Source organism: Pelobates fuscus, chromosome 7, assembly GCF_036172605.1.
Source record: "Pelobates fuscus isolate aPelFus1 chromosome 7, aPelFus1.pri, whole genome shotgun sequence".
In the NCBI taxonomy this organism is placed as follows: Eukaryota; Metazoa; Chordata; class Amphibia; order Anura; family Pelobatidae; genus Pelobates; species Pelobates fuscus.
In genome coordinates, this window is record NC_086323.1 from 85,255,799 (window position 1) to 85,273,354 (window position 17,556).

At 39.9% G+C, this 17,556-nt stretch overlaps 1 protein-coding gene across 1 annotated transcript in view; it reads right to left on the reverse strand.

Moving 5' to 3' along the window:
* Positions 1-4,726: 4,726 nt before the first annotated feature.
* Positions 4,727-17,556, reverse strand: part of LOC134569166 (vomeronasal type-2 receptor 26-like) — a 122,843-nt gene continuing 110,013 nt past the window's right edge. Inside the window, exons 5-6 of the mRNA XM_063428079.1 lie at positions 12,307-12,427; positions 4,727-5,631 (exon numbers count right to left, since the gene is read on the reverse strand). Of these exons, the coding sequence (XP_063284149.1) occupies positions 4,727-5,631; positions 12,307-12,427 (1,026 nt within the window). The remainder of the gene's footprint in view (positions 5,632-12,306; positions 12,428-17,556) is intronic.

Below are 17,556 nucleotides of genomic sequence, written 5' to 3' on the forward strand. Positions count from 1 at the left end.
GATGTGTATTAGGTCCACATAGGACAAAGCATATCAGTATGAGGAACGGATTGCTAAAAACATTTAATACAATATCACAAGAGTGCTTGTAAGAAGTAAAAAACTGCTGGAAATATAGATCAAACTGATATAGTTATTAAAAATCCTTCAAATATAAAAATAAGAATAAAAATCAGAGTGTAACAAGATAGCCAGTCTATAGGAAATGGATTGTGCAAGAAAAGTTGAGACCCTGATGGATGAGGATTGTAGGAGTAGATGAATCCTCTGTATCCTGACAGCCGGTGAGGAAGGCGTGTGTGTCACAGTGCGTTCCACCTCAGACCTCTAATCGAGGTGTAAGCTCTGGTCTCACGGAATGATGTTCCAAGCAGGTCCGGGGTTGGCAGCAGACAGGAGTGCTCGCAAATGGATCCTTACCGATAGTGGCTATGCTTGGCTCAATAGTTGTCTGTTGTCTTGTCTTACGCTTTTGGTAGGGATGCAGCACTACTTCATCAGAGACTGTATTGGCTAAATTGCCAATTGATAACATGAAATAATAAAACAATAATACATTTATGAAAACAAATCTATTTGACTTTTTACATAGGCGCTTATTTAACACTGTAGTACTTTTTAGCCATTTTTATGTATAGTGTTTTTTACATCAGATCCATCATCCCACAAAACTGTGTCCATTCAGAGGCATGCTAGTCTAGTCTAGCTAGTATAAAGTCTAAATGTATTTCTGTCCTCAATATAACTAGTTGAGATTAGAACTGAAGACAGGTGTCCAGTCTTCAATTATCCAGTTTATTTTATTATTTTTTCATCTTTTCTATTTTTATTTTTATCTACCATTAGCTTTATCTTTAACTATTATAATTATGTTTATGTTCTTTTTCCACATTAATCTATTTATCCATTTATTCTTATTTATTTATTTTTCATTCACCAATCTATTTTTTTCATTTTTCATTTTTTCATCTGTTTATTCTTTTGCATTGTAATTTTATTTTTATGTTTATTTTTATTTTCATTTTTATTTCTATTCATATATTTAATGTCTAACATTTTACTTATTTTTATTCCTACTCTTGTGTATATTTCTTCTATATCTCTACACTAACTTCATTATAGTGCTTCTCTTACTCTCAATTCCATAAACATCAACATGCATTTATAAGCAGTTCTTCCTGTTTAAAACAATCTAAGCATTTTCTCCTGTTTAAACATATGTGCAACAATGTTCTGTATCTAATTTGACCTCAAAATGTAACATTACAATTATTTTAACATCTAATACATACAATGTTCATTATATTTCTAGATTTACACAATGCCCAGTACATTTCTATGTTTATCTATATACTGAAATGTATCCTTTTCGGAATGTATCCAATTTTTAAGCCTCATGTTGATTTTTTTTTCCATGTTTATATTCCATTACAAGATTTTAACATATTTATGGTGTTTGTATAATATGCAATCACTTGCGACCTCAATTATTTTATCCCATGTTGCCTAAAGTACTACTATAGCACAGTGTTAAATAAGCGCCTATGTAAAAAGTCCATTGAGTATGCTTTCATTTATGTTTTCTTGTTTTCTTATTTCGTGTTATCAATTGGCAATTTAGGACATTTTAGGACATTCATATATAAAAGCCTCCTAATGCCACCTAGTCAATACAGCCTCTGATGAAGTAGGGACAACTATTGAGCCAAGCATAGCCACTATCGGTAAGGATCTGCTGCCGACCCCGGACCTGCTAGGAACATCATTCCGTGAGACCAGAGATTACACCTCGATGTGAGGTCTGAGGTGGAACGCACTGTGACACGCACACCTTCCTCACAGGCAGGATACAGAAAATCCATCTACACCTACAATCCTCATCCATCAAGGTCTGGACTTAAAGTTTTCTTGCACAATCCATTTCCTATAGACTGGCTATCTTGCTACACTCTGATTGTTATTCTTTTTATATTTCAAGGGTTTTTTTTTTATAAATGAATCAGTTTGATCTATATTTCCAGCTGCTTTTTTACCTTTTACAAGAGCTCTTGTGATATTGCATTAAATGTTTTTAGCAATAAATTCCTCATACTGATATGTTTTGTCCTATGTGGACCTAATACACATCTTTTATATCTATATAGAAATATATTATTTGTCATCAGTACCACCAGCCCTGTATTGTTTTCACAAGCAGGGTTAGGGATACTCATGCTATATATATATATTGGACTTTTGAAGGTTCCATTGATTTGCTGAATGTATTTTTAACTGTTACCTAGATTGACCATTTGCATTATATTAATTACATGTATTAGGTTTTTAGCTCCTTGACACTTACACTGTAGTTTATAGTGTGTTTCTTTTATTGCTAGATTCATGTATGCAGTTCTGAAGATACATCCTCTGACTAAACCAGTATATCTGCCATGGGATTTATCTTTGGTTTTAAAGGCACTTAAATCCGACCCATTTGAACCCATGGAATTAATTTCCCTCACTTACTACGGTAGTTCTCTTGGTAGCGCTGGTCTCAAGCAGATGAGTATCACAACTTCAATCGCTCTCCAGAACAGAACCCATTACAGTTTTTCAGTTTTTCACAATAACATGGCCATTCTAATAACGGTTCCAGAATCCAAAGCCTAAAGTCCCATCATCCTTTCATATTAATGAGCAGATTTTTCTTCTAGCTTTAAATGTATCCTCAGAAGATCCAGAACATTCTGAGATTCTTATTAGCGTTAGACCTGGTGAGATATCTAAAAATATGTCTGAAAATATATGTGGGCAGATCTGAAGAAGCCCTAGGTCGATGGATAGTTTCGGCTATTATTCAAGCCTACATGGCTGCTCAGATTCCAATTCATGATAGGCTTAAAGCCCCCTATTCCTAGGATGCAAGAGCAAAAGTCTATCTGGACATTATTTCTAGGGCCACCACATAGTCCTCTATTAATACTTTTATAAGGCATTATCATTTGGAGTGAGTTTGGAAAAAGTGTTCTTTCTATTTCTAACATTTAAAGGGACACTATAGTCACCAGAACAACTACAGCTTATTGAATTTGTTCTGGTGAGTAGAATCTTCAGAGAAAATGCAGTGTTTACATTACAGCCTAGGTTTCTTCCACCCTCCCTTGTCCCATAGTGTTCTCCCCCCCCCCCTCCCTTATCCCATAGTGTTCTTCCCCCATCCCATAGTGTTCTTTCCCCCTATCGTGTTCTTACCTCCCCCTTCCCCATAGTGTTCTTTCCTCACCCTCCCCTGTCCCATAGTGTTCTTTCCTGCCCCCTCCCCTGTCCCATAGTGTTCTTCACCCCAATCCCTATAGTGTTCCATTCTCCCATCCCTTAGTTCCCCTCTCTCTTCCCCCCCATGGTCCCTGGTGTGTCTCCTACCTTTCTTGTAGCATGACAGCGCGTAGCAGATCGCGGTACCGGAGCTTCAGTTTCCTGTACCCGGCTGGACTGACAGGAAGTGCTTTCTCAGTGAGCACTTCCTTTCAGTCCAGGTGGGTACAGGATACAGAAGTTCTTATACCGCTGTGCGCACTGCTCGACTCAGCCATGCTAAACTGAGTGAATTTTAGGAGGGAGCGCTGTGCGGCCACCTCCTGCCTGTCACTCTAATCTAGTGCGCCCTGGTCCGGTGTACTCTAAGGCGGCCACTTGTGCTGCCTTATGAACGCGCCAGCCCTGCATGCACATAATCTATACACAAAAACTGTTTAATTAAGCTAAAGTTGATTTGGTGACTACAGTGCCCCTTAAAGGGAAGAACATCCATGATGGGATAATTCTGTCATGTGTCCTTAGGGGTGTAACTGCTGGCACCCCTATTTACCACTACAAAATCTTAAAACATAGAATTTAGCAGGGCTGACTGTAAAGATAGCTTTAGCCTAAAATATTATGTAGTTGGTAAGAGTTTCTTTATTTACATCATATAAATAATTTAGATTACAATAACAATTAGGGATTGTCTTGAAATCAATAAAGGCTTGTCTTTTAAAATATTTTATTAAAATATAAATATATATATAAACATATAAAAACATTATAATCCATTGTAATAATTTACAACACCGTTTATATGATTAAAGTATATGCTTGTAATATCAGTAAAATAGAATAGCATACCCTGTTGAACAAGTCAACCTCTCATTCTTGTAAAATGGAGCAGTGTCTTTGCATCCAAAATTCCCCCCTCTGTTTCCTAATATTAATAAATATACTTACTTGTACCCTAGATTTTTAAATAGGTTTTGTTAATAAATCAGAAAAACAATGTAATCTACTTTAACTTGACAAAGATACAAGGTCATGACCATTAAATGACACAGCCTTGACTTGGTCATTTCACATGGGAACATCTTAATCAGTCTATGGTCATGGCCTAGACATCTTATCTATGTTTGGACTAAACCTTAAGGTTGTACATGACATAGGCAATGCCTTGACTTGCTGTTACATTAATCTTGGAAAAAATGGCATCTTAAAGTCTAAATATCTTATGCACTGAATATGTGTAAGAGGTCATTGTATGAGAATTAATGTGTTCCATTTCGAACAACTTGTCAGTTTGCAAAAGCTCTTAAATACAAAGTACACAGTTTAAGAAATACAACTTTTCATTCTAAAAACTTGTACTATTTGATAATGTCCATATTGCCATTGTTCAGCTAATTATTTTCTATAAAATATTCTAATATATAACAAAAACTTAATAAAAACCAGTACCGCATAAAGATTGTTTAGTATTTAATTCGGGCCTGAATATGATAATATAGCACTTGGGTAAAAATATACACCCCAAAATTCCTGTGCTGGAAGCCAGGATAGCAAATACTTCTACAGCAACCATAGATTTCCCTTTGGTACTCATATATGCTGGGATAAATGAGACCCAAACACTGCAGAACACAAGCATACTGAAAGTGATATAACGGGCCTCATTAAAAAGATCTGGCAACTGCTTGGCTAGAAAAGCTACAATAAAACTACAAAGTGCAAGGAGCCAATTATAACCTAGAGTAACATAAAACAAAAGGAGAGAGCCAACATTACAATGAAGTATTAGCTTAGCAACTTCCACTTTTGAGTCTTTGTCTGGGAATGGAGGCCACGATGTTAACCACCAGAAGCAGATTCCAACTTCACCGAAGCAAAAGAACATAACTATAAAGATGGATATCCTGGATCTTAAAAATATCCTGAATTTGCTCCCAGGCTTTACAACTGAAAAGGCTACTAAAACTATAATTGTTTTTGTCAGAACAGATGACAGAGCCACAGCATAGATTATGTTAAAAATTGCATTTTGCAGCATGCATGTGATCTTATTAGGTGAGCCAAAAAATAACAAGCAAAAGAGGAAGGAAAGCATGAGGGAAAATAGAATGATGTAACTTAGATATGTATTATTGGCTCGTACTATGGGTGTATGTCTGTACATTATAAAAATACCAAGTATGACAGTTGTGATGAAAAATAGCATTACTGCAAATGATGCTAAAGTTGCACCAAGAGGTTCATGGTAGGATAAAAAATCTATGGTTCTCGGCAGACAAGTGACTTGATCAACATCAGGATATTCATCTTCTGGACACAGCAAACAATTTTCCATATCTGAAATTACAATTTAAAATTGATTAAGAAATGGGTGGTCAGACATTAATGAGATGAAATATAATCTATTGGAAGTCTTCTTAACAAGATCTACCAACTGATCACCATGGTACTTTGTAAACAATAACTGCTCCTACTCTACACTCTCCAATACACACAGACATACTGGCATGCCTACACTCTCTCACATACAGTCATACCCACACCCTCCCATATATAGTTGCATAGCTGAAAATAGACTTGTGTCCATCAAGTTTAGCCTTCCTCACATTTGTTTTTTGCTGTCGATCCAAAAGAAGGCAAAAAAAAAAACAGTTTGAAGCACTTCCAATTTTGCAACAAACTAGGAAAAAAATCCTTCTTGACCCCAGAATGGCAGTCAGATTTATCCTTGGATCAAGCAGCTATTACCCTATATTGGAAAATTATATCCTTGAATAGTCTAGTTTAAGAGGTTTACATTTGTGAACCTTTCTTCATAGCTGATATTTTCCATTCCTTTTATTAATTTTGTAGCCCGCCTCTGCACTTTCTCTAGTGCCATAATATCCTTCTTTAGAACAGGTGCCCAACATTGCACACCATATTCAATATGTGGTCTTACCAGTGATTTATAAAGAGGTGAAATTATATTCTCATCCCGAGAATGAATGCCCTTTTTCATGCACGACAATACCTTACTGGACTTAGTGTCAGGGTACCTGAAGTCTCTACCTCGGAGGAGGTTAGACTTTCAGACGGCCGTCCTCTCAGGGGGGCTGACTCACCCAATCCTCACAGCTCTCATAGCCGTTTACACGCCGGCCGCGATAACCATGCCTCCTTTTATGACGCGGCGCTCAGGAGCCGACGTCATGACGGCAATCACGTCCCGACCTGTCAATCTAGTTCCGAACAACGAATCAGGGCTCGGCAGGGGCGTAGTCATCAATTAAAGAGCCAAGGTATAAAATAGGGATGTGTGTAATGGTTCATTGCCCTGTCGTGGTTCTAGCTTGTCTGGTCACTCAGTGCTCTTATTACTGTTTGTCTTTTTGGTTCTGACTTGGCTTGTATTTTCGTTCCTGCTTACCTCTCGTGTCCTTTGACCTCAGCTCGTCTCTCGCTTACCTGTTCTCTCGTTCCCTCGACCTCGGCTTGTCTCTGACCATTCTTTGCTTTCTCCTTACGTTAGTCCGGCCATTCTAAGGTCCGGTATACGTACCTAGCTCCTGTTTGTATTCTGCGTGTTGGATCCCTGTCCCGATCCTGACACTTAGCCACTGCTGATTGACATTGCACATTGTTGCATAGTTTGTTGTCTATAACAATTCCCAAGTCCTTTTCGTGTGTTGTTATCCCTAATTAGTTTCCATTAAGGGCATACATTGCTTGTGCATTCTTTACGCTGAAGTGCATAATTTTGCATTTTTCAAGATTAAATTTAATCTGCCATTTGAGTGCCCAGTCCAACAGTCTATCTAAATCCCTCTGCAGCAAAGTAATATCTTGCTCACATTGTATTACTTTATATACACAGAGCATTCCCACATTATTATATAGTAAAAATACATAGATTGGTCAGCGCTCAGTAACACAGAAGAATGAACAACAAGGCAGCAACCCTAAGGGGATCCCTCTCAACCCTATAGGATAATACAAAAGTAAAAGACAGTTAAGGGCTGCACCACATGTTATACGATAAAAAAAGATAAAGTAAAATATAAAAGAAAATAAAAGAAAATAAATACTGTGAGTCTTATTCCAGATGTGGAAATTGTCACATATAAAATTGTCTCTTATTCAGGAGGTAGTTTCAACTGTGGTTCCTTGGTTCTTTATACTTGGGAGGTCTTGTTGTCTTTAGTCTCTGTATGTGGGTGAGAAAGAGACAGAATAACCTGATGCAGTAAGTCAGGGCTAAGTAGGCCTGTTATTAATAATAATAGTATTGCACTCAAATTTAAGAGAGCTATAGTCAGCTCTAGTGCGGATCGCCTATAATGACCTAATCCCCATGTATGGGATATGGTGGTGGTAGGTCTCGACTGGTAGTTGTCGTGATGCTCGGAGAGAAAATAAGAATAGCCATAGATAGTGCTCTCAGTAAGACACAGATGCATGCTCTAATCCATTTGGAAAAAGTCTGTTATGACGAAACGCATTATGGAAATTACGTTCTTTATCTGATATAATAAAGGACTTTGGTTTTACAACATTTTATTGTACCAATACCTCTTTATTTATATTTTTTCCTTTTTTTAATAATAATATATTTTATTACTTATTATTATTATTCTTATCTCCACATTTTTAACTTCATCTGCTACTACTCCCAAGCAAATCCTAGGTGGGGATTATACCACTGATGCTGTCACCACAGAACAGTGAGCATGCTCTACATTTGTAAGTACAATTTTTATATTCAACACTATTATTATTGTCTTACTGAGAGCACTATCTGTGGCTATTCTTATTTTCTCTCCGAGCATCTAGACAACTACCAGTCGAGACCTACCACCACCATATCCCATACATGGGGATTATACCATTATAGGCGATCCACACTAGAGCTGGTTATAGCGCTCTTAAATTTGAGTGGAATACTATTATTATTAATAACAGGCCTACTTAGCCCTGACTTACTGCACTATCAGGTTATTCTGTCTCTTTCTCACCCACATACAGAGCCTAAACACAACAAGACCCCCCAAGTATAAAGAAACTAGGAACCACATTTGAAACTACCTCCTGAATAAGAGACAATTGTATAAGTGACAATTTAAACATCTGGAATAAGACTCACAGTATTTATTTTATTTAATATTTTGCTTTATATTGTTTATCATATTACATGTGGCGCAGCCTTTAACTGTCTTTTACTTCCACATTATTGTATGCATGTATTTGTCTCCCACATATACATAAATAAAACTACTCATTCTCTCATATACATTAGTTTAAGTATAATTCATCTTCTGTAGCCTCTATGTTTTCCATGGTGAGAGGTAACCGTGAACTCTCTCACCACAGAGCCCACTCAGAGCTCTATTAATAGTGCTTTGAAATAGTGGAATAGGAGGAGGCTGTTTTGCCTCCAATTGACATAATCACCAGAGTACTACAGCAAATGGGTAACTGAATGGCCTTTTTTTCTATATTTTACTATATAACCATTGGAAAATACGGAGGAACATCCTTTACAAGCTATATCCTTGAGTGGGGATTATACCGATGCGTATGTTGTGAAGATAACGTAAGACATACAAGTTTCCCTACAAAGACCTTGCTGTGATTCTTCAGCTAATATCCTGTGACAAGGATTATATTGTCAGAAGCAGATACAAGCAAGCCAACAGCTGGCTCCTTGTTTGTGAGTGTATTTTTATAAAAAATATTGCTTCTGCACTGGTTACAAACAATATCAAACTATTGTTTGTTCCCTCTGTTATTTATTGTCATTTCATATCTTGGAACCTATCTTAATCAGTGAAATACATTGAACTACCTACTACAACTACCATCGTTATCAAGGACTTTCTTATTATTTTACAAGGATCTTTGTAACTATAGATTCCAGTTACTACTACTTGTATACACCTGTATACCTTAGCAATACCAGTAATGTCTAGATATTTGGTGGAACCGTTTTTTGTTTTTTGAACTTTCTGTATCACCCCTGTAGAGACAAGTTTTATCTTAGGGCTGTATGTTTTTTTGTTTTTTTTTCTCCCATTGGAACCTGTGGGGTGTAAAGGTTTTTGGAATTAATCACTCTTGATCCATGTTTTTACCTTCTCTCTTGCTGGGAGGATACAATTGTTCTTTTATTATTATTATTCCTATTATTAATGGTATTCATATAGTGCCAACTAGTTCCGCAGAGCTTTACATCCCACGGTTCGTGGAATTTGATAGTTTCACGTTTAAAGGGTTATTCCAACCAAAAAATAGTTTTTTCATAAAGTACTATTTTTGGCTAGAGTAACGCTTGCTGTGCTAGTCAGTCTTTTAAAAAAAAATAAAAAATTATATAATTAAAGGGACACTCCACGACCCAAATAAAAAATAAATAAAAATCGCTGGTTAGAAGATATATTCCGAATGACAACATGTATGCATTTATTATGCATTTTTTCATTGGGGTTTAATGTAAAAACAGCATGCAAAACCTGCAGATAACTTGTCTATAGCCTTTGCAAGCCCTCCCCTACTAACCACTCCTTGATTTTATGTGGCTTTCCAATCACAGACTTACCAATGAAGCTCAATAAGAAGTCTTTGTAGGACAGGTGCTCTTGGCAATTGCTGCCTCTTGAGTTTAGCTTCATTGAGGGGGGTGGGGGAGGGGAAGAAGGGGTAGCCAGCTTAATTTATAAAAGTGTAAATTTCTACTGAAATCTGTACTTTATGCTAATTGAAAAAAGAGGACACACTCTTCACACATACAACTTTTCAGAAAGCTAAAGTGCATTAGGGATATGGAGTGCCCCTTTAAGCTAAACTTAAGGCCAAGTTCTCCCCTCAGCCCAATCCTTTTCTTCTAAAATCACTACCCTTGCTGGAGGGTGAGAGATTTTAATGAGGGTGAGCTTGCTACTGATGCCCCAATGATGCTGCCGGAGGCAGGGCCGGTGCTTGGATTTTTAGGTACATAGGCGAAGATGCATTTTTCCGCTCCCCCTCCCCCCCAAAAAAATCATCTTCACCTATGTGCCTCTTAACCAGCCCCTCTCCCCTCCCTGACCATTAATGGTCCCTTCCCTGTCCCTTAGTGTTCTTCTCCCCTACCCCCTCTTTTCCCTGTCTCTTGGTGTTTCTCTCCCATTCCCTCCCTGTCCCTTGGTGCACCCCACACCCCTTTAGTGGTCACACTCCCCTTCCTGGTGTGTCAGTGTGTACAGAGTGTAGCGGAGCGGAGCGCGGTACAGGAGCTTCAGTTTTCTGTACCCGGCTGAACTGACAGGGAGTGCTCTCTCTGTGAGCACCTCCTGTCAGTCTGGCCAGGTACAGGAAACAGAAGCTCCTGTACCGCGCTCCGCTACAGTCTGTACACACTGACAGTCACACACTCAATGACAAACACACAGACATCACTGACAGACACAGACTCATTGATCTGACACACACTCATTCATTGACACTGACAGACCCACACTGATTGACACTCATTGACAGACACACTGATAGTCACACACAGACTCAATGACAAACATACTCTCACTGATTTGACAGACACACACTCATACACTGACAAACACACTCATCATACACTGACAGACACACTCATACACTCACATGCACACACACAGACGCACTCACACACACGCTGTCACTCACAGACACACTCTGTCACTCACAGACGCACACACTGTCACTCACAGACACATACACTCACACACAGACACATACACTCACACACAGACACATACACTCACACACACACACACAGACACATACACTCACACACACACATACACTCACACACAGACACATACACATACACTCACACACACACAGAGACACATACACTCACACACACACACACACACACACACACACACACACACACAGACAGACAGACACATACACTCACACACATACACTCATACACTCACACACATACACTCACACACACACACACACACACACAGACACAGACACATACACTCACACTCACACACTCACACATACACTCACACACACACAGACACATACACTCACACACACACACTCACACACATACACTCACTAATTATTTTATAAATAAATATTTTCCACCCAGCCTCCGTACCTGGAGAGCTGGTGTGGATGATGAATCCTTCCCTGGGGTCCAGTGGGGCTGCTGGGCGGCGTGCGGCTGTGCTGAGATCAAACGCGGCGAGGGAGCTCTGACCTCTCTGCTCTGCTCCCTCGCGCGCTGCCTGTCTGCTGATACCGCGGTAGCCGGAATATGACGTCACAGCCGCACACAGCACCGGGGGCCGAGATGGTGGCCCGGCAGGAGGGAGAGCTTCCCTCCTGACGGTCACTGAAATCTTGCGCCCCCAGAGCCCGTGCGCCCTAAGGCGGCCGCCTGTGCCGCCTTATGGATGCGCCGGCCCTGGCCGGAGGTGGAGTTCATTTTGCACGTACAGAATCCAAGCAACAATGACTGCGTGAAATCACTGATATTTTCTAGATGTTTGGATTAACAATTTTAGCCAATCTTGTAGTACTTAATCTATCTATTTCTTATGTCCAATGTAGTCGACAAGTTCTTTAATTTATTCATTTTTTCAAGCCTTATTGCAGGTTTTTTCTGCTTAATTGAATGGTATTTTAGATGATGGCACTGCAAAGTTGCACTCTTTTCCTGATGTTATTCTGGAAAGATTTAGGTCACCTCCTCATAGTTTATGGACTAATGTACATTTTCCATGCAGCCTTATTGTTTATATTTCTTTTACTTTTGTCATCTTACCTTCTTTTAAAATTCATATTCCCATAGCATTTTATTGCTGCGGGGTGAAATGAAATTCGGGCTTGAGTGTTTTTCACAGTTATAAACTGGGTCCCCTAGAGCTCCACTCTTACCATAGGCCAGCACTCTCCTTATTCCTGAATTTGTTAGATTTTTTAAAACAGAAATAAAACTCCTACGTTCACCTCTGAAATTAGCCAGTACTCCCCTTTCCTATCATCATTCTTTCTTACCAGTTTGATTGGATATTTCACCAGGTGAGCACTGAACACAAGAATAGCAGCATGTTTCTTCTCTTGGATTTGCTTTTCTGTACCCAGGTGGGCATCTCTCGTTGCACATAGATTGAGGGATCTAAAAAAAAACAAAATTATACAGAGATATAATAGACTACAAATCAATGTCCAATTATGACATATTAACTTTCAATACCTGAAAAGTGTTTATTTTGATTTTGAAATTTATCACTAGAGATGTCGCGAACATAACATTTTCCGTTCGCAAATGGCGAACGCAAATTTCCGCAAATGTTCGCAAACGGGCGAACCGGGCGAACCGCCATAGACTTCAATAGGCAGGCAAATTTTAAAACCCACAGGGACTCTTTCTGGCCACAATAGTGATGGAAAAGTTGTTTCAAGGGGACTAACACCTGGACTGTGGCATGCCGGAGGGGGATCCATGGCAAAACTCTCATGGAAAATTACATAGTTGATGCAGAGTCTGGTTTTAATCCATAAAGGGCATAAATCACCTAACATTCCTAGATTGTTTGGAATAACGTGCTTTAAAACAGGTATGATGTTGTATCGATCAGGTAGTGTAAGGGTTACGCCCACTTCACAGTGACAGACCAAACTCCCCGTTTAACGCACCGCAAACAACCGCAAACAGTCCATTTGCACAACCGCAAACTCCCCATTTGCACAAGGTTGGATACCAAGCTAGTCATGTCCCGTTCCTTGTCCTCACTGATGTAGAAACATAGAAACATAGAAACATAGAATGTGACGGCAGATAAGAACCATTCGGCCCATCTAGTCTGCCCAGTTTTCTAAATACTTTCATTAGTCCCTGGCCTGATCTTATAATTAGGATAGCCTTATGCCTATCCCACGCATGCTTAAACTCCTTTACTGTGTTAACCTCTACCACTTCAGCTGGAAGGCTATTCCATGCATCCACTGCCCTCTCAGTAAAGTAATACTTCCTGATATTATTTTTAAACCTTCGTCCCTCTAATTTAAGACTATGTCCTCTTGTTGTGGTAGTTTTTCTTCTTTTAAATATAGTCTCCTCCTTTACTGTGTTGATTCCCTTTATGTATTTAAATGTTTCTATCATATTCCCCCTGTCTCATCTTTCCTCCAAGCTATACATGTTAAGATCCTTTAACCTTTCCTGGAAAGTTTTATCCTGCAATCCATGAACCAGTTTAGTAGCCCTTCTTTGAACTCTCTCTAAAGTATCAATATCCTTCTGAAGATATGGTCTCCAGTACTGTGTACAGTACTCCAAGTGAGGTCTCACCAGTGTTCTGTACAATGGCATGAGCACTTCCCTCTTTCTACTGCTAATACCTCTCCCTATACAACCAAGCATTCTGCTAGCATTTCCTGCTGCTCTATTAAATTGTCTGCCTACCTTTAAGTCCTCAGAAATAATCATATCTAAATCCCTTTCCTCAGATGTTGAGGTTAGGACTCTATCAAATATTCTGTACTCTGCCCTTGGGTTTTTACGTCCAAGATGCATTATCTTGCACTTATCCACATTAAATGTCAGTTGCCACAACTCTGACCATTTTTCTAGTTTACCTAAATCACTTGCCATTTGGCTTATCCCTCCTGGAACATCAACCCTGTTACATATCTTAGTATCATCCGCAAAAAGACACACCTTACCATCAAGGCCTTCTGCAATATCACTAATAAAAATATTAAAGAGAATGGGTCCAAGTACAGATCCCTGAGGTACCCCACTGGTGACAAGCCCAAGCTTCGAATATACTCCATTGACTACAACCCTCTGTTGCCTGTCACTCAGCCACTGCCTTACCCATTCAACAATATTGGAATCCAAACTCAAAGATTGCAGTTTATTGATAAGCCTTCTATGTGCAACAGTGTCAAAAGCCTTACTGAAATCTAGATAAGCAATGCCTACTGCACCACCCTGATCTATAATTTTAGTTACCCAATCAAAATAATCAATAAGATTAGTTTTGCATGATCTCCCTGAAGTAAACCCATGTTGTCTCTGATCTTGAAATCCATGTGTTTTTAGATGTTCAACAATCCTATCCTTTAACATGGTTTCCATCACTTTCCCCACTACTGAAGTAAGGCTTACTGGCCTATAGTTGCCCGACTCCTCCCTATTACCTATCTTGTGAATGGGCACAACATTCGCTAACTTCCAATCTTCTGGGACTGCTCCTGTTAACAATGATTGGTTAAATAAATCTCTTAATGGTTTTGCTAGTACACCACTAAGCTCTTTTAATAGCTTTGGGTGTATTCCATCAGGTCCCATTGACTTATTTGTCTTTACTTTTGACAGTTGAAATATAACCTCTTCCTCTGTAAACTCACGTGTAATAAATTACTAATTTATCCTTTTTTTTTTAACGGAGGTCCCTTTCCTTCATTTTCAGCTGTAAATACCGAACAAAAATATTCATTGAGGCAGTGTCAGGGTACCTGTAGTCTCCACCTCAGAGGAGGTGAGAGACTTAGACCTTTATCCTTCCAGAGGGACTGTTTCTCCCGTTCCTCGCGGTCCTTCCGGCCACTTACACGCCGGCCGCGAGGGATCCACTTCCTTTTGTAACACGACGCTCAGTAGTCGACGTCATGACGCCAACCCGGACCGACCTGTCAGTCAATTGTCTAAAGACTAATCAGGACTCGTCGGAGTCGTGATTACTCTCTAGAGCCAGGGTATTTAATAGAGCTTCCCGCATTTGCTCATTGCCCTGTCGTGGTTCTAGCCTGTCTAGTCACTCAGTGCTCTTGTATTCTAGTTATCTCTTTGGTTCCGACCCGGCTTGTTGTACTACCCTGCTTATCTCTGTTACCCTTTGACTCGGCTTGTCTCTCGCTTACCTGTCTTCTCCTTCCCTCGACCTCGGCTTGTCTCTGACCATTGTCTACTATCTCCGTACGTTAGTCCGGCCATTCTAAGGTCCGGTATACGTATCTGTCTACTGTTTGTACTCTGCGTGTTGGATCCCTGTCCCGATCCTGACAGGCAGTCAGCTAGACCTTTATCCTCATCTACATACCTTCCTTCTTTTGTTTTTAATCTAACTAATCCTTGTTTTACTTTTCTTTTCTCATTTATGTATCTAAAAAAAGTTTTGTCCCCCTTTTTTACTGACTGTGCTATTTTCTCTTCTGTGTGTGATTTGGAAACTCTTATAACTTGCTTAGCCTCTTTCTGCCTAATCTTATAGGTCATTCTGTCTTCCTCACTCTGTGTTTTTTTTTATAATTACTAAATGCAAACTTTTTGTTTTTTACTATTTTGGCCACATCTGCGGAGTACCACAGTGGTTTCTTGAATTTTTTGCTTTTACTGACAAACCTAATGCAATTTTCTGTTGCCTTCAGTAGTGCAGCTTTTAAATAATCCCATTTCTTTTGGACTCCATTTAAGTTGCTCCAGTCTGATAATGACTCCTTTACACATATTCTAATTTTAGAAAAGTCTGTTTTTCTAGAGTCTAAAACTTTTGTTTTTGTGTGGTGTGACTCAGTCACTGTTCTTATATTAAACCTCACTGACTGATGATCACTGGATCCTAAACTTTCACCTACAGTAATATCTGATACCAAATCTCCATTTGTTAACACTAAATCTAGTATGGCCTCTTTACGAGTTGGCTCCTCAACGACTTGTTTTAGAGACAATCCCAGTAGGGAGTTTAGAATATGTGTGCTTGCCCCTTCATTGTCATTTTAGCTATTTCTTCAACTAGTAGATTATCTAACTCTTCAATTTGTCCTGGGGGCCTAAATCACACCTACACAAATTACTGTGTGATTACCAAATTCTAACGTTACCCAAATGGACTCTATGTTCGTCTCACTAACCTTTATTAGGCTAGATTTTATGCTATCCTTCACATACAGGGCCACCCCTCCCCCTTTCTTGCCTTCCCTGTCTTTTCTATATAAAGAGTACCCTGGTATTGCTATGTCCCAGTCATTGTCATGTCATTGAAGGTCTCTTCCTCCACCCACCCAGCCCAACATCAAGGGTCCCCGAAAGGTGACAACAAGCCCCCTGGGACGCCTGCTGTGTTTGGTCTTCCACCTCCTCAAAGCCACCTTCCTCCTCTGACTCCTCTTCTTCAGACTCCTCTTTCTGCGTTGCCTCTCTCTGCATTATTATAAGGTGTGTTAAGTAGTACTATTCCTATCAGTTTAATCCCTGTTACGTCCCCTATCAGGGGACGTGTATATGGCATTGATTTTAGGAACCGGGAGATGGAAAAAGATGCTTGGTCGGTCCTCCTACTTCAAATTTGGGGCACTGCGCGTGTAATCTAATGTGCCACCAGATAGGAGTGGTGTGTTAAGTAGTACTATTCTTATCAGTCTAATCCCTGTTACGTCCCCTATCAGGGGACGTGTATATGGCATCGATTTTAGGAACCGGGAGATGGAAAAAGATGCTTGGTTGGTCCTCCTACTTCAAATTTGGGGCACTGCGCTTGCAATCTAATGTGCCACCAGATAGGAGTGGTGTGTTAAGTAGTACTATTCTTATCAGTTTAATCCCTGTTACGTCCCCCTCATCAGGCCTTTTTTAGTCGAATGTATCGCCCACTGTCAGTCCTTTCAGGATCCATCCCTCATTCATCTTAATAAAGGTGAGGTAATCTAGACTTTTTTGACCTAGGCGACTTCTCTTCTCAGTGACAATACCTCCTGCTGCACTGAAGGTTCTTTCTGACAGGACACTTGAAGCGGGGAAGGCCAGAAGTTCTATCGCAAATTGGGATAGCACAGGCCACAGGTCAAGCCTGCACACCCAGTAGTCAAGGGGTTCATCGCTCCTCAGAGTGTCGATATCTGCAGTTAAGGCGAGGTAGTCTGCTACCTGTCGGTCGAGTCATTCTCTGAGGGTGGACCCCGAAGGGCTGTGGCGATGCGTACGACTTAAAAAGCTCTTCATGTCCTCCATCAACAACACGTCTGTAAAGCGTCCTGTCCTTGCCAGCGTGGTCGTGGGAGGAGGAGGATTACTTTCACCTCTTCCCCTGTTAGATTCCCGTTGTGCTGTGACATCACCCTTATACACTGTGTAAAGCATACTTTTTAATTTATTTTGGAACTGCTGCATCCTTTCCGACTTGCGGTAATTCAGTAACATTTCAGGCACTTTCTGCTTATACCGGGGGTCTAGTAGCATGGACACCCAGTACAGGTCATTCTCCTTCAGCCGTTTTATACAAGGGTCCCTCAACAGGCACG